Source organism: Hesperophylax consimilis, chromosome 7 (assembly GCF_061612785.1).
Source record: "Hesperophylax consimilis isolate HC1 chromosome 7, BYU_Hcon_1.0, whole genome shotgun sequence".
Taxonomy (NCBI): domain Eukaryota; kingdom Metazoa; phylum Arthropoda; class Insecta; order Trichoptera; family Limnephilidae; genus Hesperophylax; species Hesperophylax consimilis.
The window spans coordinates 37,344,598-37,367,306 of NC_142842.1; the positions used below are offsets into that span (position 1 = coordinate 37,344,598).

At 35.1% G+C, this 22,709-nt stretch overlaps 2 protein-coding genes across 6 annotated transcripts in view; one reads left to right on the plus strand and one right to left on the minus strand.

Moving 5' to 3' along the window:
• crc (bZIP transcription factor crc) overlaps positions 1–9,309 on the plus strand; it is a 100,331-nt gene extending 91,022 nt beyond the window's left edge. For both annotated transcript variants that reach the window (XM_089633467.1, XM_089633468.1), the window contains one exon: positions 7,101–9,309. In XM_089633467.1, the coding sequence (XP_089489593.1) occupies positions 7,101–8,032 (932 nt within the window). In that variant the 3' untranslated portion in view covers positions 8,033–9,309. The remainder of the gene's footprint in view (positions 1–7,100) is intronic.
• LOC149422708 (uncharacterized) lies at positions 1,084–5,322 on the minus strand. 4 transcript variants are annotated; one of them, XM_089633464.1, is made up of 4 exons: positions 4,491–5,322; positions 3,464–4,412; positions 3,178–3,312; positions 1,084–3,027 (listed from the first exon to the last, which is right to left on the minus strand). In XM_089633464.1, the coding sequence occupies exons 2-4, from the start codon at positions 3,540–3,542 to the stop codon at positions 1,130–1,132; spliced, it is 2,112 nt and encodes a 703-aa protein (XP_089489590.1). In that variant the 5' UTR covers positions 3,543–4,412; positions 4,491–5,322; the 3' UTR covers positions 1,084–1,129. The 4 variants fall into 4 exon arrangements, with proteins under 4 accessions (XP_089489590.1, XP_089489589.1, XP_089489588.1 ...); XM_089633463.1 differs by having other exon boundaries at positions 3,464–4,170; positions 4,323–5,322; XM_089633462.1 differs by having other exon boundaries at positions 3,464–3,884; positions 4,036–5,322.
• Positions 9,310–22,709: the final 13,400 nt, after the last annotated feature.

The window sequence follows — 22,709 nt, forward strand, 5'->3', positions numbered from 1 at the left end:
GGCCCTCAAAGATTTTTGGCTACAAAAAAATCACATTTTTTTGTCATAACTTTTTTGTTTTTAAAGATAGAAGAGTGTAATTTTAGACATAGATATTTTGTGATGTTATCTTTTTATTAGTTAGATTGAATAAATGTAAAAAACAGTATTATAAAAGTTATTTGGGTTATATCTCTTGACCACTGAATATTGAAATAAACAGATGGTACATTTGTGTGGTAGTCAAAAGAGTTAAGCCTCTTACGCCTGTTGACTACTGAGAATTTGCGGACAAATTACTAACTTTTTTTGGACTATACTCTAAACTCTAAAGGAAAGTCTATTAACTATCTAACCACCGCGCTGTTTCTCTAAGGGTTGAGCAGAGAGGATGGACCGCCAAACAGAGCTTGGCACTGCTTGCTTCATTCACATTCATACATAACCCTTCAGTTATTCTGACTCATGGCACGGCCCGACAATAGTATCTGGTTCACTTAATCGCGCCAAGTTTTTCTCAGGAGTCCTCCTACATGTCATTGTTCATCCACTCTACATGCTTCGTTATTCCGATCACACGCTCAAACCATCCTTTTCTTAATTTTTCTCATCACGCTTACATTATTTGCAAATTACCACATTTTTCACACAATAAAAACATGGTTTTACCACACATACACCTCAGAGATCTTATTTGTCCAAAATTCATTCAGACAAGATTTGAGATTTTCACGACCAAAAGTATTAGCGATTGATTTTTGGGGTATTATGCCGTGTTGTGCTACGACCTTCTTCAATGTGTCGAACAGCGTTAGTGTCCATTATTAGAAGAAGGTAGCGCAATACGGCATAAAACCCAAAATAAATCAGGCTAATCTATCATTCTACGCTCATAGTATACTTCCTCTGCCAGTTCTATGCCTCATTGCCATACACATTAAGATTGGTATCAGCATTCCATTTTTTGCATTTTAAGTCTGTGAATGTACTACTGTATCATCCCTTAAAATTTGGTCCATAGTCAAGCAATCTATCGTATGGTTACTATGTTTATACCTGTTGAAATAAAGTTGGCTGAGGTACATAAAAAAAATTAATACAAAGTTAGATTCTGAAGAAAATATTTATTACAAAAATGTTATAATAATTTTTAAATTCCATCTTCTCCGTCACTCTCCGAGCCATCATTCTCCCGAGATGGACCGTCCTCAGGCTGCAAATTTTTATAAAAATCATGATAGGTGGACGGAATGCTGCCTTTATCACACAATTTGAGTAGGTCCTTTAATTTGTCTTGGCCTATTTTTGGCTTTGAAAAATACAGTCTTTCTACTTCTACGCTTGCACAGGATAACGTTCGAAGCCGTCTTCGCTGAATGTTAAGGGTATCAAAGTCATTTCGGCTCAATTGATACTTATAAAAAACAGTAGTGGGTTCACCTTTTCGGTATTGAAACCACTTTACTTTGAGCCACTTTAATTTGTCTCCATTTTCTGATATATTTTTGTTTGTCATAACTTTATTGCTGTATTTTTTATAGTTAAGGAAGTCAGCATAATCCATTTCCACAACCTTGTGGTATGGTTTAGAAGTTTTTGCAGTACGGGCAACAACGTACCATCCATCTGGTGTGAACACGTCTATTTTTCTTCCTCGGGCCTCTATTGTGGAGTGCACAGAATCGCACTCCATCTCTGAGTGCCCTGATTCCATAAATTTTTGATTGATGACGTCAATCGGCAGCTGTTCCACTGCACGTAGGAACATAGCGGATACTACTGAGTTCCGATTTTGACCAGAAGCCGTGTCCGAGTACAGCGTCACTACTTTTTTGGGGCCTAATGACACCAAGAGGTTCCACAGACACGTAGCGATCTCCGAAGCACCCTTTGTGCCCACACCTTCGTGCCACATGTAATTCGTTGCTTGTCTGGAAGCCAGCTCATACACCGTGAAGTTATACGTTTTTAATTTTTTTGTATAATATAACTGTCCCACTTGTAAGCTCGGAGTCAATAATATTTTTTCCAGATCCATAGTGAAGCAACTGATGCTAGGATCATTCATAGCTTGGGCTTTGTCAATTTGTTTGTGTTCCCTTGCTTCTGTTTTTCTTGTTAAATGAAGATTAAATTGATCTTCGTCTCTTGACTTCTCTTCGTCAGACTTATTTTTGTACTGCGTACAAAAATCACACTGATCCTTTTTTGGTGTGTGAAATCCATAATTGAATTCTGTCACAAATATTTGTTTGTAGAAGCCGAGCTTTTCTGGTACCACGTTACGTTCTTTACAATACTCAACATAGTCTAAGTAAATTCTTGTCTCGCTCAAACCAGATGGCAAGTATTTTCTTTTACTGCTGCTCCGACAGTAATGCGAGGCAACTACGGGCAATGACTTGATGTGGTCCCTGATTATATTCCTAACTTCCTCGGATTTTTTGTTTGGCGGTTCCTTGCGACCTCTCTGATCTATTTCAGTGACACCTGAAGGAGTCAACTTTTTCATTGCACTTTCAACTTTTGTTCCCGAGATGACAAAGGTGGCCAAAAAAAATTTTTTGCACACTTGGACTCTCTCTCCATTTAACATTACCGTATATTCGAATGTATGTTGTCGTTTGATGGTGTCTCCACTACGGTATCGTCGTTTTACTGGAATACAATTTACATTGCCACCAATGAAGGCCCATCTCGCTCTGTCGGAATCCAGACTCAGATAGTCAGCCAACATTTGCTCCTGTTGAGATTTTCCTATTTTGGATGCGCAATTATAATGGCATTTACAGCTAACATCTCTAATTGTCCTTGCTTGAACTGTCTTTCCGGATCTGCTTTGGTATTCTTTACCTGCCATTCTCAATATCTTTTGGGAATTCCGTTTCCATTGGTTTGGGGTTCTCTTGCGTTTCCTACTTAAATCATCTGTCTGTTGGTTGCTTTCCAATATTTCAGAAATGGATGTTCCTGAGGCATTAACGTGGTGTTGATTTGAATGTTCTTGCCTGTTATTGTCTTCATTTTCGGAAAGGTTCACGTTCAAGTCTGTAAAACCGAACAAAGTGGTTTATTTCTTTGAAACACTGAAATAATTATTGAATTTTACAAGCAAATGATTCGCTGATAATCACAGGTTTTACAAGCCAACATAACAACTAGTATGCAGTAGTATTGTTAACAAATAAAAATACTGACCTCCCACATGCGTGCTTGGAGCGAAGCTTCGGAGCTCTGCGTATAATGCTGGGACAGCAATCTCATCCGGAACTTGCATGCCACCGTTCTGGCTGTGTTCTGCACATCCAGCTTGCACACCATTTAGAGGAGAGCCTGTAAAACAAAACAAAGTAGTTTACTTCTTTGAAACACCGAGATAAACATTGAATTTTACAAGCAAATGCTTCTCTGATAGTCACAGGTTTTACACAGCCAACATAATAACTAGTATGCATTAGTATTAATAACAAATAAAAATACTGACCTCCCGCATGCGTGCTTGAAGCGAAGCTTCGGAGCTCTGCGTATAATGCTGGGACAGCAATCTCATCCGGAACTTGCATGCCACCGTTCTGGCTGTGTTCTGCACATCCAGCTTGCACACCATTTAGAGGAGAGCCTGTAAAACAAAACAAAGTAGTTTACTTCTTTGAAACACCGAGATAAACATTGAATTTTACAAGCAAATGCTTCTCTGATAGTCACAGGTTTTACACAGCCAACATAATAACTAGTATGCATTAGTATTAATAACAAATAAAAATACTGACCTCCCGCATGCGTGCTTGAAGCGAAGCTTCGGAGCTCTGCGTATAATGCTGGGACAGCAATCTCATCCGGAACTTGCATGCCACCGTTCTGGCTGTGTTCTGCACATCCAGCTTGCACACCATTTAGAGGAGAGCCTGTAAAACAAAACAAAGTAGTTTACTTCTTTGAAACACCGAGATAAACATTGAATTTTACAAGCAAATGCTTCTCTGATAGTCACAGGTTTTACACAGCCAACATAATAACTAGTATGCATTAGTATTAATAACAAATAAAAATACTGACCTCCCGCATGCGTGCTTGAAGCGAAGCTTCGGAGCTCTGCGTATAATGCTGGGACAGCAATTTCATCCGGAACTTGCATGCCACCGTTCTGGCTGTGTTCTGCACATCCAGCTTGCACACCATTTAGAGGAGAGCCTGTAAAACAAAACAAAGTAGTTTACTTCTTTGAAACACCGAGATAAACATTGAATTTTACAAGCAAATGCTTCTCTGATAGTCACAGGTTTTACACAGCCAACATAATAACTAGTATGCATATTGTATTGATAACAAATAAAAATACTAACCTCCCACATACATGCTTCGAGAGACGTCCAGATTTTGCATGTTCAGGTCGTGTTCTGCACGTCCAGCTTGTACAGCATTCCCCTCAGAATCTACAAAACAAGTAAAACTGTCAGATTGTCGCATTGTTTTCAAACAATCGGAATCAACATTTTTAACTAGATTCTTACCTTTGAGGTTATGTTGATCCTGTGGATTTAAAACTGCTGCATCCATTTGTTTAGCACGTGAAGAACTCATTAGGTTCTGTGGATTAGCAGCTTTAGTTGATGCAATCATTTGTTTGCCACGTGAAGATTCCAATATGTTATGTCGAACCGGTGGATTTAAAGCAGCTCTGGCTGCTGCAACCATTTGTTTTCCGCGTGAATGATTCATTTCTTATCACTGTTTCACTAAATAAAGTTGAAAGTACAAACGTTTGTAGGCACAAAACGAAATAAAGCACAGAATCGCTGAACGAACCGAACTGATGTTGTATTAAAATAACACTGACCGACGCACTGAACACTGAACTGACAGTTCGCGATTCGCGATACTGTCGTGGGCGCAGACGTATGTGCAAGCGTGAACAAACCGACACGATAGGCATTTTGCTGAGTTAGAGGAAGACAACACTATAAATCATTGTCGAATGTGAGTAGAGGTGCGCACGCTTTCGAGAGAAGTTTGTGTTGCCAATGGCGTCAAGCCACGCATAAAATTAAATTATTGGGAAGTCAAAAGATCTATGTGGCTTGTCGTCATAGACTGCTTTAACTTGTGTAAAATTATTCGAAAGTCAAAAGTCTATGCGGCTTGTAGTTTTTGACTGCTTTGATTGTTTTCATCGATGTGTGTTAGATCTATTGGCAAATTTCAAAATACTCAATAACGGAGTGTTTTATGGCTTAAATCTTTTGACCACGGCAACTTTGAAGGTTTTCAAACACTTCTGCATACTTAACTCATTTTCGCCAAATTTGTGGCTTGACTCTCTTGACATCTACGGCGACGAAATAGTAGTGAGTTTATTGTTACAATCAAATTTATATCTCCATTTGGCCATTATGGCCGGAGTGTATGGCAAAGTAGCTACAACAATTCAGGGCTGTCAGAGACTTGACAATTAAAAATAACATTTTTCATTAAAATAATAAATCCGTTAGCCAACACTATAAGACACCTGAAGCAAGCAGTTTATATTGATGCTATACATATACATTTCACATATATGTGGAATGTATATGTATAAGAACACCATACATATGTTACACATAAAGAAGAACATGTCAGTATGATGCAGTACAAATAGACATTTAACATTTCACAAACATATCAGTTACATTCACAACCAAGTATTTTTGCCTTGATGCAAGACGGTGAGGTTTTGAAAATATCAAAAAGGTCTGTATATGTGTTGGCAGTGCGGTGAAAACGCGCCAACGGTGAATGATACAAATAGTTAGTGCTATGATTGTCACTGTGGAAAAGATGGTGGAGTCGAGTTGATTTAACAGGGACACGAAAATTTATTACACTTAACATTTGAGGGCAGTCTATGAGATTGTTCAGTAATTTAAAAAGTATAAGAATGTCATTAATAGTTCGCCGGGTAGAAAGAAGTGGTAGATTTAGACCAGACATTAATGTATTGTAGCAGATATCAATTACAGGCTGTCTCAATTTGAATTGAACGTATCGAAGAAATTGAAAAAGACAAAGACCAATGGGAGAGGTTTCAAAGTATCTCACCAAACCAACCACGCAGCTAGCTAGTGAGCAGGCGCATCTTGAACATATCTCACCTGATGAACCCGGGCACCCCTGCTAAGTCACCTAACGTAGCGAACCACTCTGGGTGACCTATGGCAGAGTTGTCGGTGTCGGGACCCAAAAACTCGCCTCTCAAGTTGAAAGAAAATTATTTGTTTAATTCTATGAAATGATGTATTAAACACATTGTTATTATACATATTTTATGCAATATCGAACCTGCTGGAAAATAATAATTTAATCTTTGGAAAAACACAGAGTGAAGCAATTTCAGCTTATCACAACTTGATGAGACTCGGTATCTCTTTAGATAACTTCGTCTGGTGCAGTGTATAAAGGCTTTTATTAAATATGTCTGTTGTACATACAATTATAAAACTATCATAACTGATATAACGGTTATAATACTAGGAACACAAGGCAAAATGTAACATTCTTCTGCAATACATACACAACCAACTATCAGACACTCACTAACCAATAGGATGCATGTTGCATGATGTAGGCAACAAGTTTGGGGGTACTATCGATATATTTAATGACACCATTTATATAACTAAATGTAATCTGTACCGGCACTTTGTTGAATCCAACAAATTATAATAGCGTTGGTAATGCACTTTTAGTGTTTTGTCTTATATTATGTAGTATTGTTCAAGTTTCTGTTTTATTTTATCTTAGTGTTACATGTTTCACTAATATTGTTTCATGTTTGCTCTGATTAATATTCTAAATTAAGATTAATGTATGTAACAAAAATAAAGTATTTCGTAATTTTCTTTGGATATATTTTTTGGTGTTCTTTAGTGTTGCGAGATAACACTCCACTTGACCTCAATTGAGTTTTCTTACTTAGATATAATATAATGATCCCCTCCTGGTGGGACACCACTTAATCATCTTCAAGTGCGATAAGATCCATGATAAATACATTAATGATTGCTATCTTTAAAGAAATTCATTTGTTGCTAAATAAAGTGTTTGATTTTTACAATTTATTTATGATTTTTTTGTTTTGTTTACAGAACCCTTCTCAGAATGGCTAGAAGAGAAAGTGGACCTGCCTATATTTGAGGACTTCTCTGCTCCCCATGACACCTTGCAGACTCAGACCCTACTGCAGGAGTTTGAGAATGTATGTGGCGCCGTGGGCATAAACCACCAACACCAGCACCTCACACACCTCACCCACCTCACCCCGCCCCAAAGTCCCCCCTTCCACCAGCCTCAGTACACCTTCCAGCCCTCCCACACCGCATACCCCACGCACGTGCCGCAGCCCAGTCCCATCCACAACTGGCAGCCAGACATCCTCGACCTGGGGCCGCAGTCCCAGACCGAGCTGGCCAGGGAACTAGCCGTGGTGGAGGAACTGGTCCTCCGCAGGGCGGAAGACGTCGCCTGCAACGATCAAGACATCAAGCCTATTCCATCCCCTGTCTCCAACGAATCCGATAACTCCGTTTCCGATTACTACCATCCTGTCCAACAATACTCCAAGGAAGACGAATATGGTTCTCAAGTTGCCGTCACGCCCCCGGAGCATGCCTATGCCAAATCAACAGTAGACGACAATCTTCTATCGGGACCGTTCTCTCCAAACTCCAACTCATCTTGCAGCCTTTCAGGAAGCTCGGAAAACGAGGACGAATGGGGACCTTCTTCTTCTTCATCCGGTGCAAGCGTTTCCGGCAGGCAGAAGAGCTACTCCCGCTCCAAACCTTACTCCAGGAACCCCGATGATAAACGATCGCGCAAAAAAGAGCAGAACAAGAATGCGGCAACACGATACCGTCAGAAGAAGAAACAGGAGGTGGAGGTTCTGGCCGGGGAAGAGAAGGAACTGAGAGACGTTCATGATGAGCTCCAGGGCAAATGCTCCGACCTGCAGAGAGAGGTTAAGTACCTGAAGGGACTCATGCGCGACCTTTGCCGAGCCAAAGGGCTCATCAAGTAAACTGGATCTCAATCCAGTCTTCACCAGGGAAATATCACCAGAGTATAAAGCTTGGCTCCCATTTCCGCGCTCTCACAAACCCATTAAAGAAATATTCTTTTGACGATTATCACGCTATGTTTGTCTTTATCTCTTGCCATTTGTCAAAAGTCCAACATTCTACCGTCACTTATTTGGTTTATAAAACTGTATTTCTATTTCTTTTTTTGGTTTTTAAAAGAACCCCTCTCATTATTTTACTACTGGTGTACGCTTTATTGGGTTTATTCAATCGGAGAGAGCTAAAGTGGGTTCCATTTGCTGCGGCTCGGGGGACAACTAACTGAGTGGACACTGCACGGCGAGTGGCGAGGGTTTGTTGGCTGGCAGATCAGCGGGGATCTAATGGTTGGTGAATACACACTGACGGCAGTGGGAGATTATTGAGATGTATACATAGAATATTTGTACCTTAATTGATTCATTATAAAAGTAGTAATCATACTACAGTTATTTTATAAATCTTATATTTTTAACAATATATGTACTAATTTAAGTGTTCTCTGTTTCCAGTCTCTTGGAAAGGCTTCACAAAGAGGCTCAAATGTTACAATAACACATTTGTTTTACTTGCTTATTTCTTTTTTATGTAAGACAAACTAATGTTACCCCCATTGATTTAATATATGTGTTATATAGAGATATAACTTAATGTAATTAGGTCACTTCCTTCACCTGGTGGCATTACAGTTGCCATCCTAGTTATTTAAGAAGCCAAGTTGTCGTAGGTTTTGTCTTGTAAGTTCTTCATAAAGCAGTTAGTTGTTCATCCCAATCGTATGGACCGTTGATCTTGCTACAGATTCTGGGAAAGGACTCATGCATTTCTTTACCCGATCTTAGAGTAATATGCATTATTGACAATTTCAATTCCATTTTGTAAATCTTTTGTTTTCAAATTGTCTCGTTTCATAGAATGCGTGCACGATTTTTTGCCCAAATCGAGTTAATACATTTTTAATGATGTCGCAGCCTTTTCATATCTTTATTGAGTGTTGCGCGTTTTTTTCATTATATTCCATTTAGAATCGTAGATTTTTTTTCCGTTTTATTCAAAATCTGTTTTTTTACATGCACTAAGACCAATATTGATTATTTTAAATATTGTGCATCCTTTACTGGCTCCAACATTAAATTATATTCTGTTTCAATGCAAAAATATTTTTATATGCTACGGATTGTTTGTTTTGAATAATTATGCTATCAGAATGAGAAATCAATAAATGTTACATAGGAAAACGGAAATGTTTTTTTACTGCTGCTGCTGGCCTCATTATTCTACACATTTATCCAAGATATGAATTCTGTTGTTTGATTCTAAAAGTGACGACGTCTTTTTTCAAAATTCACAAAGCCTATATTAAATTTTTATCTTTTTAGCAAGTTTTAATTTTAATAATAAATCGAAAAATTCGTTCAGAATTCTAAAGATAACCCAATTTTGAGGTGAAATCGCAAAAAATATATGCGTAGGTATTGAAATGCTGACATTAGGCCTTTTAGAACCAAACTGCAGAATTATTCCCTCGATCTAACTTTTAAATGGGTATATATTCAAGACAATTCATTATCTGCTCTATCAGAGATGGCGCCATTTTAATTATTTTAGGAAAAAAACGCTTTGCAGGTAGTTGTGATTTAAAATATTATGATGATTTATTTGTTTGCGCCCGTACACAGGCTATATAAATATAAAAAAATAATCATGTTAAACTCAATTCCTTCAAGAAAGGCTTACAAATATAATATTGTACTGAGGGAACTGGTAGGACTACTAGGGACACTGCCATCTCAGGAGACACATGCAGATATTGGGAGTAGAAAACACCAATAGGTGCAGGAAATGTGAAGAGGATGAAGAGACTCCAATTCACCTTTGGTGCCAAGTCCTGCCCTGGTGGGAACTAGGCTCAGATACCTGGGGAGACATACAGTAGAACCAGAAGACATAGCCACATACCCAATGACAACTCTGGTGAACTTTATTAAAGGGACCGGGTTGTTAAAGGAATGAGGTAAAATGGGAGATAGCATAATGGACCTATGGCCTAACTGCTCACGGGAAGTATGTGTTAACCGTCTCCGCTTTAAAAAAAAACAAATAATAATAATATTGCATCGGTATACATTTCTTGAAAGAATTTGGTTTGTATACGGACAAAACTATTTGTTCATATCCACGTTGCGTATGTACGGTCGCAACAAATTATTCATCTTAATATTTTAAAGCCTAACTTGCAAAAAGTGTTTTCCTAAAATTATTAAATTAGTGCCATCTTACGAATTACTTTATGTTCTCTTTTCCTTCTCGCACATCTTGTATAAAAACGAAAAAGACAGAAGCTACTAGATCCCTCTGGGACTACTTCATGAATGCGATTTTCAAATGAGTGATATTAATCATTCTAAATGAGTTATCCTTCATAAATGACAGTTGGTAGATGTTACTTCCCCTCCATAAAGTTATCAAGAATTTCCAACCCTTTTCTAATCTGCATCACAGATTTTAAAAACTGTTTCCTTTCCTGATAATTCAATTAAAATCATGTGTTTAAAACAAGTCTGTCATCATTCACATCAGAGAAATAATATGAGAATTGATATGGCTTATTAGTTCTAGAATTATTTTTGGTACAAATCCAAATTGACTTGGTATAATGAAGTAAAGAAGTACTGAAGGTTATTTGAATTTTTGAGTCTTTTGTAGTGACATCTAGCGGATATCAAAAGAAACAGATGAAGAAAAGCTTGTGAAAATATTTCATAGATGGCAGACGCGGTAAGAAAAATAGAAAGGTTTTGTATTTTATTTTGCACTATTATTGTTATTGAACTTGTTGGATACTCCGCGTCGTAGCATGGTAGTCGATGATAGTTTTGAGTGGTTTGTTTACGTTGATAGTGTTATGAAGGTATAATAGAGGAACCTACTGCTATAAACACTAGTGACATTTTATTTTGCGATGTGTAACGCAATGTCACTCAAAAGGTCTAGAAAAAATCTAGCTCATTTCTCCATGGAAGGTAGCGAAATATTTTTCTTTCAATTATCGCGATCGAGTGAAATATGTTTTTCGTGTACTTTTTGAAGATAAAAATTTCCTCCGATCTCATAAGGTTTTTTTGTAGGTACTAGGTACTACCTACTTAATTATAAACCAAAACAAATAAGGAATTATACCTACAATTCGTCCAAAGTAACGTCACCAATCGTCACTGTCTAATCTACGTATACATACACGAGCCTAACTGTCGAACTGAACCTCAACTAACCTTACACATTCCCGTGTGTGGTTGTGCTTTATGGGTTAGGCTTTTTTAATGAAAGGAAGAAGGGGAACTTCTGGGTAGGCCAAAGTTACGAGGGCTGGTTAGGAACTAGAGATCAGTGTGTCAGGAGTGATGGATGTCTGAATATGTCTCTCGATGGATCGAGAGACCAGTTTAAGAGGTTAAAGGATCTCTCCAAACCAGCCTCTCCCAATCTGGCACGCCTGGAGAGGGCAGGCGCCACTTAAACAAATCACACCCAATGAACCCGGGCACCTCTGCTAAATCACCAAACGTCGCGAACCGTCTCAGGGTGACAGATGGCAGAGGTGTTGGTTATCCAATAGATGGTTCCTGGGGCGGCGGTACCCCAAACCCCCTCTCAAATCTCGTAAATGTACTCCCATGTGTTTTCCGATATAGGTACCTATACCTACCTAAGTAGTTTCAGAGTTTGCTACCGTCGACTATCTTGGGTTACCCATTATGTACAATGACTTGGCTGAATATGTCAAAATGACAGACTGTACTGATCTCTGATCATGAATCAATTCAAAATCTTCTCGTCGTAGAGAAGAGTGCGAGGAAGAAGCTTGGTTATTATCTCGTTATAACGACTAGTTATCGTTGTTTTGTAGACAAATTAACCTTCGAAGTTACAAGAGAAATTAAAGATTTAACTATCATTAATTTATTGATGAGCTTAGCTGTGTTGTTATTTTATTAGTGATACGATATACCTTGATCCCACCATTATTTTTCACGAAGTTATTTGGATTTGAAGGAATGTTATTATTTCAGGGTTGCAGCATGCGCCATTTTTTAACAGCCACACGTCTTGAATATATAGCATTTTTGAAGCAATGTTCGATAATTTGTCGTTGACTTCTTTTCCAAAAGAATTGAGCTTGACATTAAAATTTACAATTTCATATAAATTAACAAGTCTATTGTACAAGTCTGTACATTAAATTAATACTCGTTCACTTATAAAATAGTATAAATAATTACACAGGTTTGCTCTCGGTGAAAAATAGTGATGTGCCTGTGCTCAGAAAATCTCATTTAATCCAATGCTATGCAAGCAAATCCCAAAAAAATATTTTTTAGATGTACAATCAAGGTACTGAAACTTTAAGAACATAAATTTTTCTATAGTTTTTGACAGATTTGGTGAAATAAATGCGAATTTTTTTTTATTTTTGAATTCTTAAATTGACAAGTGGCAGTGTAAAGACACTATACATATTAAAAAATTAAAGTATATTTACGAGAATATCGATGATATAAAAGGTATTTTTCTGCTACTACAATACTGACATTTGATATTCGCAATATCGCTCCGGGCTAATGAATATACCTATGGGTAGGTAACCTATCCGCTCTATCGATAGCACAGTTGGGCTGAAACCAGTTGGCGTGCTGTTATAATATATACAGGGTGTATCGGTAAGTACCCGACAAACTTTAACCAGCTATTCCTCAGCACATTTGGAGTAAAAAATGTTATGGGCGCTTTGCTGTCCGGTAACATTTTTCTTCCATTAAAAACAAAAAATAAATAAAAAATCCACACTCCGTCACTGTCATTTGCATTGTTTCTCGTGTTCAACAGCTGTTATTGGCAAGTGTGTCAAAAAGTGTCCTCGCTCTTTCGTACACACTAAATAATAATAGTTAAAAATGAGACGAATGGTGCCGTGCCATTTCGTTGTGATTGTAAAAGCGCGCCAGCGTAGGTATGTACGTGCATTATTCAACGAAACTCGAACAAAATATTGCCAGATGGGTTTTCAAACTTTGATAAAGGATAAAACATTGGTGACATGTGGTGAAAATATGAATAGTAAATTTTTTATTAAAACAAATGTTACCGGACAGCAAAGTGCCCATAAGATTTTTTACTCCAAATGTGCTAAGGAATAGCTGGTTAAAGTTTGTCGGGTACGTGCCGATACACCCTGTATACCAAGGTGATGTAAACATACCAAAGATACAGTACTCCAAAAATCAATTTCAAATTACTGATAATGAAAAATTAAAATTCGTATTACCAATTTTATAATCTAACTAGCTGGCATTGCTCGGGGATGTGAATAAATTGGAGTAAAGTTTGAGGTTTTTAATTCCGTGCTAAACGTCGATTTTACTCTAATTTCTATAAATATAACTTGCATGCATTATATATAAAAGCCCTTTGGAAGAAATTCTCTAAATGATAGTGAAAAACTGACTGTTGTGTCAATAGTTATGTCTGCCTTTACTTATGCAGACTTCGGGTGTTGGGAACTCTTTAAAAACAGAAAAAAAGTTCTAAATATAATTGCGTTTATTTACGTTACAATAAAAGGTCTGGCTAGACTACACTGTTCGTTACTCAAGAGTAGGTAAAATCTCTGAACCTCCAGATGCTCGCACTGTCCGATAATATCTATCGCAAGTACCTGCTATACTAGAGACATCTGGCTGGGCCCTGGCGTAAGCTTTATGACTACCGCCATCTATCGATTAAGTACTCAACCTTATAACCATACATCACACCTACAAAAATCCTTAATGTAGTTTGTAAGAACTAAGCACACAAAGAATCAGACGCGGATATCTACAACGCAAGTACATATCGACTGTAAGTATTTAAAACGCTTCAAGCCTCAAAATTAAGACTTTACAGGAGATGATAAAAAATTATATTTACGAATTCGTAAAAAAATCAATTTTGATGTAAAATATTGCAATTCTATTTACAAATTATGGGATACTTGAGAGTTTAATAATTTCTTATACGGTTTTCTAGAAATAATCAAAACAGTCCGGTAGCCCGGAGGACATTTCTAATCATAGACCCATTTCACTCTTATCTAATATATCGAAAATTTTTGAAAAAAATTGCTAAAAAAAGACTAACTGCATTCTTAAAAAAAAAACTTGATTATAAATGAAAATCAATTCGGTTTCACAGAGGGAAAAAGTACCCAAGATGCCATTGCAAAAATTTCATCTAGTATTCAGAGTGCCCTAGACAAATCAAATAAATGTATAGGAATTTTTATTGACTTAAAGAAAGCATTTGACAGCATTTCCCATGAAAGACTTATATTAAAATTAAAAGAAAATGGCATTGACCACTTAGCTCTTAAATGGATAGAAAGCTACTTAACAGAGACACCTCAAATTGTAAAATTAAACCAAACCTTTAGTACACCACTAACAAGTACATTTGGCATTCCTCAAGGCACGGTCCTCGGACCATTACTATTTCTAATGTATGTAAATGACATTTTCCAACAGAAAATCAAAGGTGAATTAATCTCTTATGCTGATGATACTGTTTTATTAATAAAATGTCAAACATGGGAACTAGTTAACAAACTTGCAAATGAATGTATTAATATCTTAAAATCATGGTTTGATAATAACCTACTCACACTTAATGCCAAAAAAACAACATATGTTTTATTTTCACTACAAAAAATACCTAAACACAAAGTAAATATCATAATCCATGATGAAAATTGTGACAATGTCAACTGTAAACTACTTAATCCTATTTGTACTGTAATCAACCCTTCTTCTGAAATTAAATATCTTGGTGTGATCATCGATGAAAATTTGAAATGGAAAAGCCATATTACGGAGTTAGTAAAGAGAATAAGGAAATGTATATATATATATATTTGTTAGGTTAAGAAATATTTTAAATGTGAAAATACAAAAAAATGTATATTATGCTCTTGTCCACTCCCTGCTTATTTACGGAATCATAGGTTGGGGAGGATCTTATAAAAACAACCTAAACTCAGTAAAAGTCTCGCAAAAAATTATTATAAAGGTAATACTTAAAAAAAACTCTTTCCCAACAAAATTGCTTTTTAAATTGTTTCCAGTACCAAATATTGATAATATACAGGGTGTCCGGAAACTCGTAGTACAAGCGGGAAACTGGTGAATCTACATCACATTTGGAGTCGATTTTGTAGTATATATTTTTTTATTTGAGCTTTCGTTATCGAGTAAATCGAGTTTGAAGTTGATTTTTTTTTAATCAAATTCTTATAAATTATTACTGAAGATCAAAGTACCCAACTAATTAAAACTATTTGAAAGTAAAACAAATGAAGAAACTCGGATTTGAAGCATTATTTTGAAATCACCCTTCATTTAACCCGGTGTAATCATAAAATATTTCTGCTCTGCAGGGTTAAAACATCTGTTATTCAACCCTAAACACCAGAAAAAACTTTAACCCAAAAATAGCCGAAGAATATTTTTTTTTGTTTTTTTTTTTTTTTTTTTGAAAATGCTCAAATCAAAAAACTTTATGTTTTTTTGGGTTCCCCATGTGGTGTAGATTCTCCAGTTTCCCGCTTGTACTACGAGTTTCCGGACACCGTGTATATTAGGAAAACTTCAATTACAAAAATGTGTAAAGAAAAAAGTAACACAGAATATCAAGAATTTTACAAACTGATGAGAAATGGGAATCAATTTAATACGCCAATCTTTAAAACAACTCAAATGCAAAACCATTATATTTACCAAGCCATAAAAAAACTACAATAATCTCCCTTCCGAATTGCGCTGTATTACGAACCAACAAGAACAAATAAATAAAATCAAACTTTTTTTCCAAAAAAACTCATATTAAAAAAAAAATATGTATATATATATTATATTTATATATTACACATAACATAATATTGTAACATTGAATCTAAGTAAGAATCGTGGCTCCCTATCAGGCACAAGAGCTCCTCTTTTCTGATAAGGCATACATGACCAATTATGTACCTAAATATTATATTTTGCAAAATATGTATGTATTAATGTAACTATGATCTATATTAAAATAATAAAAAATAAAAAATTGCACGCATATATTAAGTTTTCACTACTTTGTACTTTGAATAATATTTTTATATGAGACCAGTGAAAAGGAATGTTACCCAAAATATGGCTTGAATTTTTTTTACCAATTTACAGTCGGTATTTATAGATATTCGCCGATGAAAAGTATTTTTAAACACGTCTTGAAACGAAAACGCTGGTGGTCTACAGAAATGCACAATAAAATCAAACGTTTATTTCCAACGATCTCAGAAAATCTAGAAAAGGAACGATCTAACAAATAAAAACTATGGAAAAAATAATAAAACCAATCTCGTTGAGAGCAAAATAGAATAAAGGAAATCATTGTGTGGGAGGCAACGGGGGTTCCCTGACCGGGAGGTAACACATTGTAGGCAAATGTAATTGTGCGGGGAATGCAAGTTCCGTTTCTCCTAGCAACGAGAAGAGCACCTGTTGTTAAGAGTGTGTTATTTGCATGGAAATGGCCGCGCAAATTCTTTCAGAAAAAAAAGTTTTTTCAACAAATGAGCGCTCCACCGATATCTGGAAACGCCTGAAACGTACAACAAATAACATGTCTATTAAATGAACCAGAAAGAAACAAAACAATTACAATGAAATTAAAGGAAACGTTATATACTTCTTAGTAGGACGGCCGAAAGAAGAACACAAGACGAGGTGGTTTCATACACTCGAGCGATTGGTGAATATACATACGTCGTTTTTTTCACATTTTTAGATTCTGTAAATTTGGCACATTATGGCAAGCGATGGCTCAAAACGTTTTTGCAAACTTGGCATAATATGCCAACAATCGCTCGAGTCTCAAGAAGATACAACAAAGGGTATATGATAAGGTTTTCTTGATAATCTAATAATAATTATCTAACAACTTCTTTTTTCAATGTGAACACCGCACAAGAGACCCAGCTTCTCCCAATCGTCTGGAGCAAGTGAGACTATGGTATCCTCAATTGGGGTATTTTGCGAGACTGAAGGTAGTGGAGAGGAGAAAGAGTTGGGGTAGAGGTAGGTTGGGGAATACCTGGTACTCTGGAACGTGCTGCAACTATTCTTAATGTAAATTATTAAATTGTGAAAAAACTAAAATTAATCGAATCAACTTTAAATCCGCGACCTTCGGCTAGCCAACGGAGGCTTTATAATAAATTATTTTCTATTTTTTTGTATTTCTTTGGCATTCACTATGTAAAAATTTCTAGACATTTTTAGTTTTTAATGAGTTTTTATTATTCACAATGTACATTTGTTACGTATAATTTTTTTTATAAAATTAGCGACCGGTTTCGACACGTCCGTGTCATTAACTAGCTATTTAAAAACTAAATTTTAACTGCAGAAATATGGGGTTTTATTTAGTTTGGTTCTTTGGTGGGAGGGATTTGAGGGATGGGGAGGGGGTTGAGAGGGAAACGGAGGGAGGAGTCAAAATAACGGGGAACATTGTCAATAGAGGTGATTTGCAAGGTGCTATTATTTTATTTACTATATTAATGCTTGAATTAATTTTTTTGTTGATTTCTAATGTTTCTAACGCGCACAAATTAAAATATTTGTTAATGTTAGAATGTTTAAACTTAGTTTTATCCTGGTTGAAGCTATGGCCTGTCTCTATCAAATGATTAGCGAACTCGGAGAAATTATTATTTTTTAAACATAGTTCGTGTTCCCTAATTCTGGTTTTGAAATTTCTTGTAGTCATACCTACATACTGCGAGTTACAATCATTACACTCTAAAGTGTATATCCCATTTTTATCTAATTTATTTGAAACATCCTTGTTATTAATTAAGTTTTTATTTATTTTAGAATTAGTTTAAAAAGCTTTCGAAATATTAACTGGTAACATGCGGGATATTTTTAAGGATAAGTCGCCTGTATAAAGAAGTTTTTTATATATTAGATTTTTACTAGATTGAGTGTTATTATCTCCACTATAAATGTACTTTTTAGAAAATATTTTGGTTTGTTTCTTGTTAACTAAACGATTAATTATGTCAGGTTTAGGTCTAATTAGGTCGCAAATTTAATAAAAAAATTTATACGTAACAAATGTACATTGTGAATAATAAAAACTCATTAAAAACAAATTATTTTCTAACTACGTACGATTCACGACAAGATAATTTAAAGAAACCAAAATAAAACCTATATCTACATAGATAATACGTCTTACTTTAAAGTCGATTTTAATAATTACTCTGCCTAAAACATCATTGCAGTTTTCTTTTTCTAATATTTGTGAGAATAGACCTTCAGGGGTCGGCAGACCACGACTCGCGAGCTCAGGCGTCTGCGGCTCATGAACTCCAATTTCCAGTATCACCCCCACTCAACCAGTCTTGTGGGATGGAACCGCCGAACGAATTTTGACTTTGACAACATCGGTGTTGCCAGCTTAGCTCTTTTAGTGATTTGAATACATTTAGCTCTAAATCTAGGTAAAATAGCTTCTTAGCTCCGTTTTTAGTTATTCTAGTTTTATATTTTATGCAGGACTCATTCACGTAAAATAATTATGTAATAGGTATTTCTGTGAGAAACCGGACATTTCTATTCAAATCATATTTTTTTATCTCAGAAATTCTCTAATCAACCCCCCCGGATTATATGGTTCTCAGGGGGGTGTAACGTAGTGAAATCGATAACGTTACAATATCGTATTGATAGATAACTATCGTTGATTTTATACCGATTTCCCACTCATGGTCATACTGTTGATACCCAAACCAATATTGTGACTGCAAATGTGTGTGGTTTATTTATTAATTTTCTGGAAATCGAGAGTTTAAATTTACTTCAGTTTGTACATAAGTATTATATAGCCGAAATAAAACCAATTATGGATATCCTCCTTGTGACTTTACATCTACTGAGACAGCATAATAAGGAAAAAGTAATTTAAATTTCTAAGAAAGGAATACGAAATTTATACAAAACAAAGATTATATAAAAAAAAACTTTTATCAATACATTTATAGCCACGGAGAGTGGTTGTAGATATAAGTCAAATCATAATAGAAATATAAACAATAGAGACGTAAAATTATTCACAAACCATCAGAGAAATATTATTTTGTGGACCTTTTGTATTTGATAAGTTCGCAACTGAAAATATCTACATTGCATAATACGCAATTGTAATTATTGCATGTTCAGGCAAGAATTCTGCTTAGAGTTGGTTTCGCACTGATCCACCCTGAACAGGGCATAAGAGCGCGTACATTGAATTGAATCTTATTTAGCAACTCTGGGCATTGAATATTATTGTCAAAGCGAAGCTTGATGCCAAATCACTATTATGATTAATCTTTATAAGGAATTGGTGTACATTATGAATACCAAAAAATATGCCTTAGATAAATTGAAGGTTTTCCTATCGCTTCGCTTGAGTAGAAGACAAATACAAAATTAAATTACTCAATAAAAAATATAAATGCAAACTACTAAAAATAGTTTTTTTCAACAGAAATGTATGAACGCATAAAGGAAACAACTTTTAAAAAATACAGTATTATAGATAAGATTATCTGTGTCATTTGGGTAAGTTTTTGCTTTCTTATAAAATTATTTACAAAATAAATAAAAAACAGTTTTTTGCTTGAAATCGAACGTTTCTAGACTGCGTGCGTCAAGCGATTTTAATGCCTATTATCTACGATATAAGGTATACCAAGAATACACACATTTTTGGCATAATTATTTAATCTTTTATGCTGCAAACTGATAAAAACGCTGGTAACACTGCCGCATTTATCGATGAATTGACATTCCTGAATGTCAAATTGACAATGTCGAATAGAAATATTAACTTTTATAAACATTGGCAGTCCGTATGTTCTTTTACACTAAAACAGAATTTATTAGTTAATGAAGTCATTAGTCAAAACTTTTTATTTATTTATTTATTGTTTTATTTATTATTTGTTTGTAAATATTACATAATACAATTAATGAACTTAAAATGTCCAACTAGGCGATTGCCCGTTTTAGGACATTCCAATATGATAATGTTTTTACATGTAAATTATGGTACATTATAGTGTTGACTATTCTGTTGTTAAAAAAAATACATATGTATATTCATATTCTAGAATACTTCCAGTTATATCACGACATATTTTACTATTATTTAGCTGACATAATAACTGAATTAACATAACATAAGCTGAATTAATAGATAAAAACAAGAAAATGAATTTGAAAAATGAAACTGAATTGAAGAAATTCTGTTGGTAAAGTAATACAAATGTATATTCATTTTATTTTTTTTTACTATTGTTTAGCTGATATATTAAACTAAAGAAATATTAATATATAAAACAAGGAAATGAAAAATAACAAAAAATAAAAAAATGAAAGTAAAGAAGGAACTTTTCCTTTAAGGAAAAATATCACGAAGAATTGAACAATTTTCGAACTTTCTTTATGTAAAAATACAGTTCCTGTAATGCTAATATAATACCAATATAAGTTAAAATGTAAAGAAGAATGTAAAGAAAAACAAAATTTACAATTTAATTACTGTTTTTTAGCATATTCTCGCATTCAACTCTCCCTAAAACTACAACTATTGTTTCTCCAAGTTGGAACGGAGTCAATTGATTGTAAATTGATTAGTTGGATTAATTAAGTCTATATGTAGTTTATCTATAAGTTTATATATATTATGTACCTTGTATATTATTTCTTTTAGTTCTCAGTGCTTACTTAGTTCACCCCCATGTCGTTTATTACCATTAGTTAAGCGTATGTATGAGGGAGAATAGAACACTATGTAATCACTGCACCGTAATGTTTAAGCAAATATGCATAGTTTTTATATTATCGTTGTAATAATCAATCATTCAAAAAACCCAGTTATTCTGCGTAACGCAACGAACAAAAATCCAAAAAGTTTAGCATATTGACAGCTTATCCGAGACCTTGGAGAACGCACTAAAATATTGATTAAAAAATATATATTTATAAAAATGATCTCCAAAGTAGGGTCACAGAGTGTGCGGTTATTGGATGTAATGATTACAAATAATTTCAAGTCGTTTTTCGATATTGAAAAAACGTTGATAGGTTAATTGGTGAAATATAATACGAGTTCATTAAGTCCTCGCAAATACAATGTTATTGATTACGTAAAAAGTGGATTATATGATGAAAAATATTAAGGTAAATTCAGCAAAGCTGTGTTACTTGTAGCATTATTTGTTCACGTAGAAATTATAAATCATCTTTAATGTTGATGTTCGTCATTTTATAAAACATTTTTGCGTGTAACTTATTTTTTGTTAAATTTATCACAATTATATAAGTATTTTATTACCTTTGCGACCCATCAAAGACAGAGTGAATAGCTGCTTTAATATTTTTTTATGTATAAGCAAAGAAGCAGTAAGGTCGTAGGTGGGTTATCTATGTTTTTCAATATGTATAATTTATTACCATAAAATAAAGAGTAAATATCACATAAAATAGATTAAAAATTATGAGAGATAACCAAGGCACACGACTCATGCCGCTAGGAGGCGCTAGTGTAGCATGTTGTGTAGCAGTCATTTCCTGCCCGCTACAGAGCATTAGCATTATTCACTGCCCATCTCTATTTACAACTTGGCATCTATGGCAACTCTGGACAACGGGAGACGGGGCTCGCAAGCTAGACGCGCACCTCGACATTTGAGTATTCAACTGGCTGGCCTTCCGGAACATCGCTTAGCAGAGAGGACACGAACTGCACAATGAGCTGACAAAACTTACGAACGGTGACGATGCCGCAGTTTAATAATTTGCCTTTGGTCATCCATCGTTCAGCTTATAAATATTAGTTTTGCTACCGCATCACTTGGCGCCCATTATTACATTCATCAGGTTAGTTTATAATAAATGTCACCATCCAATTGTCGCTTTCAATGCAATTTTTAAATTAGCAATCGTGCTTTCAACCTTCGGTTGTAGCACACGCCTGAGTTATTTGTCATCAATTAAAAGAGTTCTCATGTTGATTAGATGTTGTAGTAATAAATGTTGTATAGTGGAATTCATTTTCTCCTCTCTTTTATTTACTACACTTACTGCCCTCGTGGCAATAACCCCTCTTACAATGACGCCCTACGTGGTAAATCTCGTTACAATGGCGCACCACGTGGTTTAACCCGATTGGCATTTAATTAATTTAATTATTTCGTTCTTGTTGGCATTGAGAGTTGGCTTTAATTTTTTTTTGGTGTGTGACATTTTTTAACTAACTTGATAAAGGTTTTTATTTTATGTCGGCTCATGGTGGTCTTCCTCTGTTTTGCGACGTTCTCGTCCGTATTTAATTTAAGATAATTACTATAATTATTTTAAGTTATTTTTGGCCGTGAATACTCTGCGAGATGTGGTGGGTATCTCGTATATTTTTAATTTTGTGGTAATCTTGATCCAGATTCCCACATCCGTTTCATAGTATCGGTATATGTGATGATTCACCTGGCTGTGTTTCTTTTAAAAATTGTATTCA

Coding starts and splice junctions, on each gene's coding strand:
- LOC149422708 (XM_089633464.1), bottom strand. CDS start 3,542: ATGCAAGTTCCGGATGAGATTGCTGTCCCAGCATTATACGCAGAGCTC. Junction 3,313..3,463: donor TTCAAGCACGCATGCGGGAG/GTCAGTATTTTT, acceptor TTTGTTTTACAG/GCTCTCCTCTAAATGGTGTG. Junction 3,028..3,177: donor TCCAAGCACGCATGTGGGAG/GTCAGTATTTTT, acceptor TCGGTTTTACAG/ACTTGAACGTGAACCTTTCC.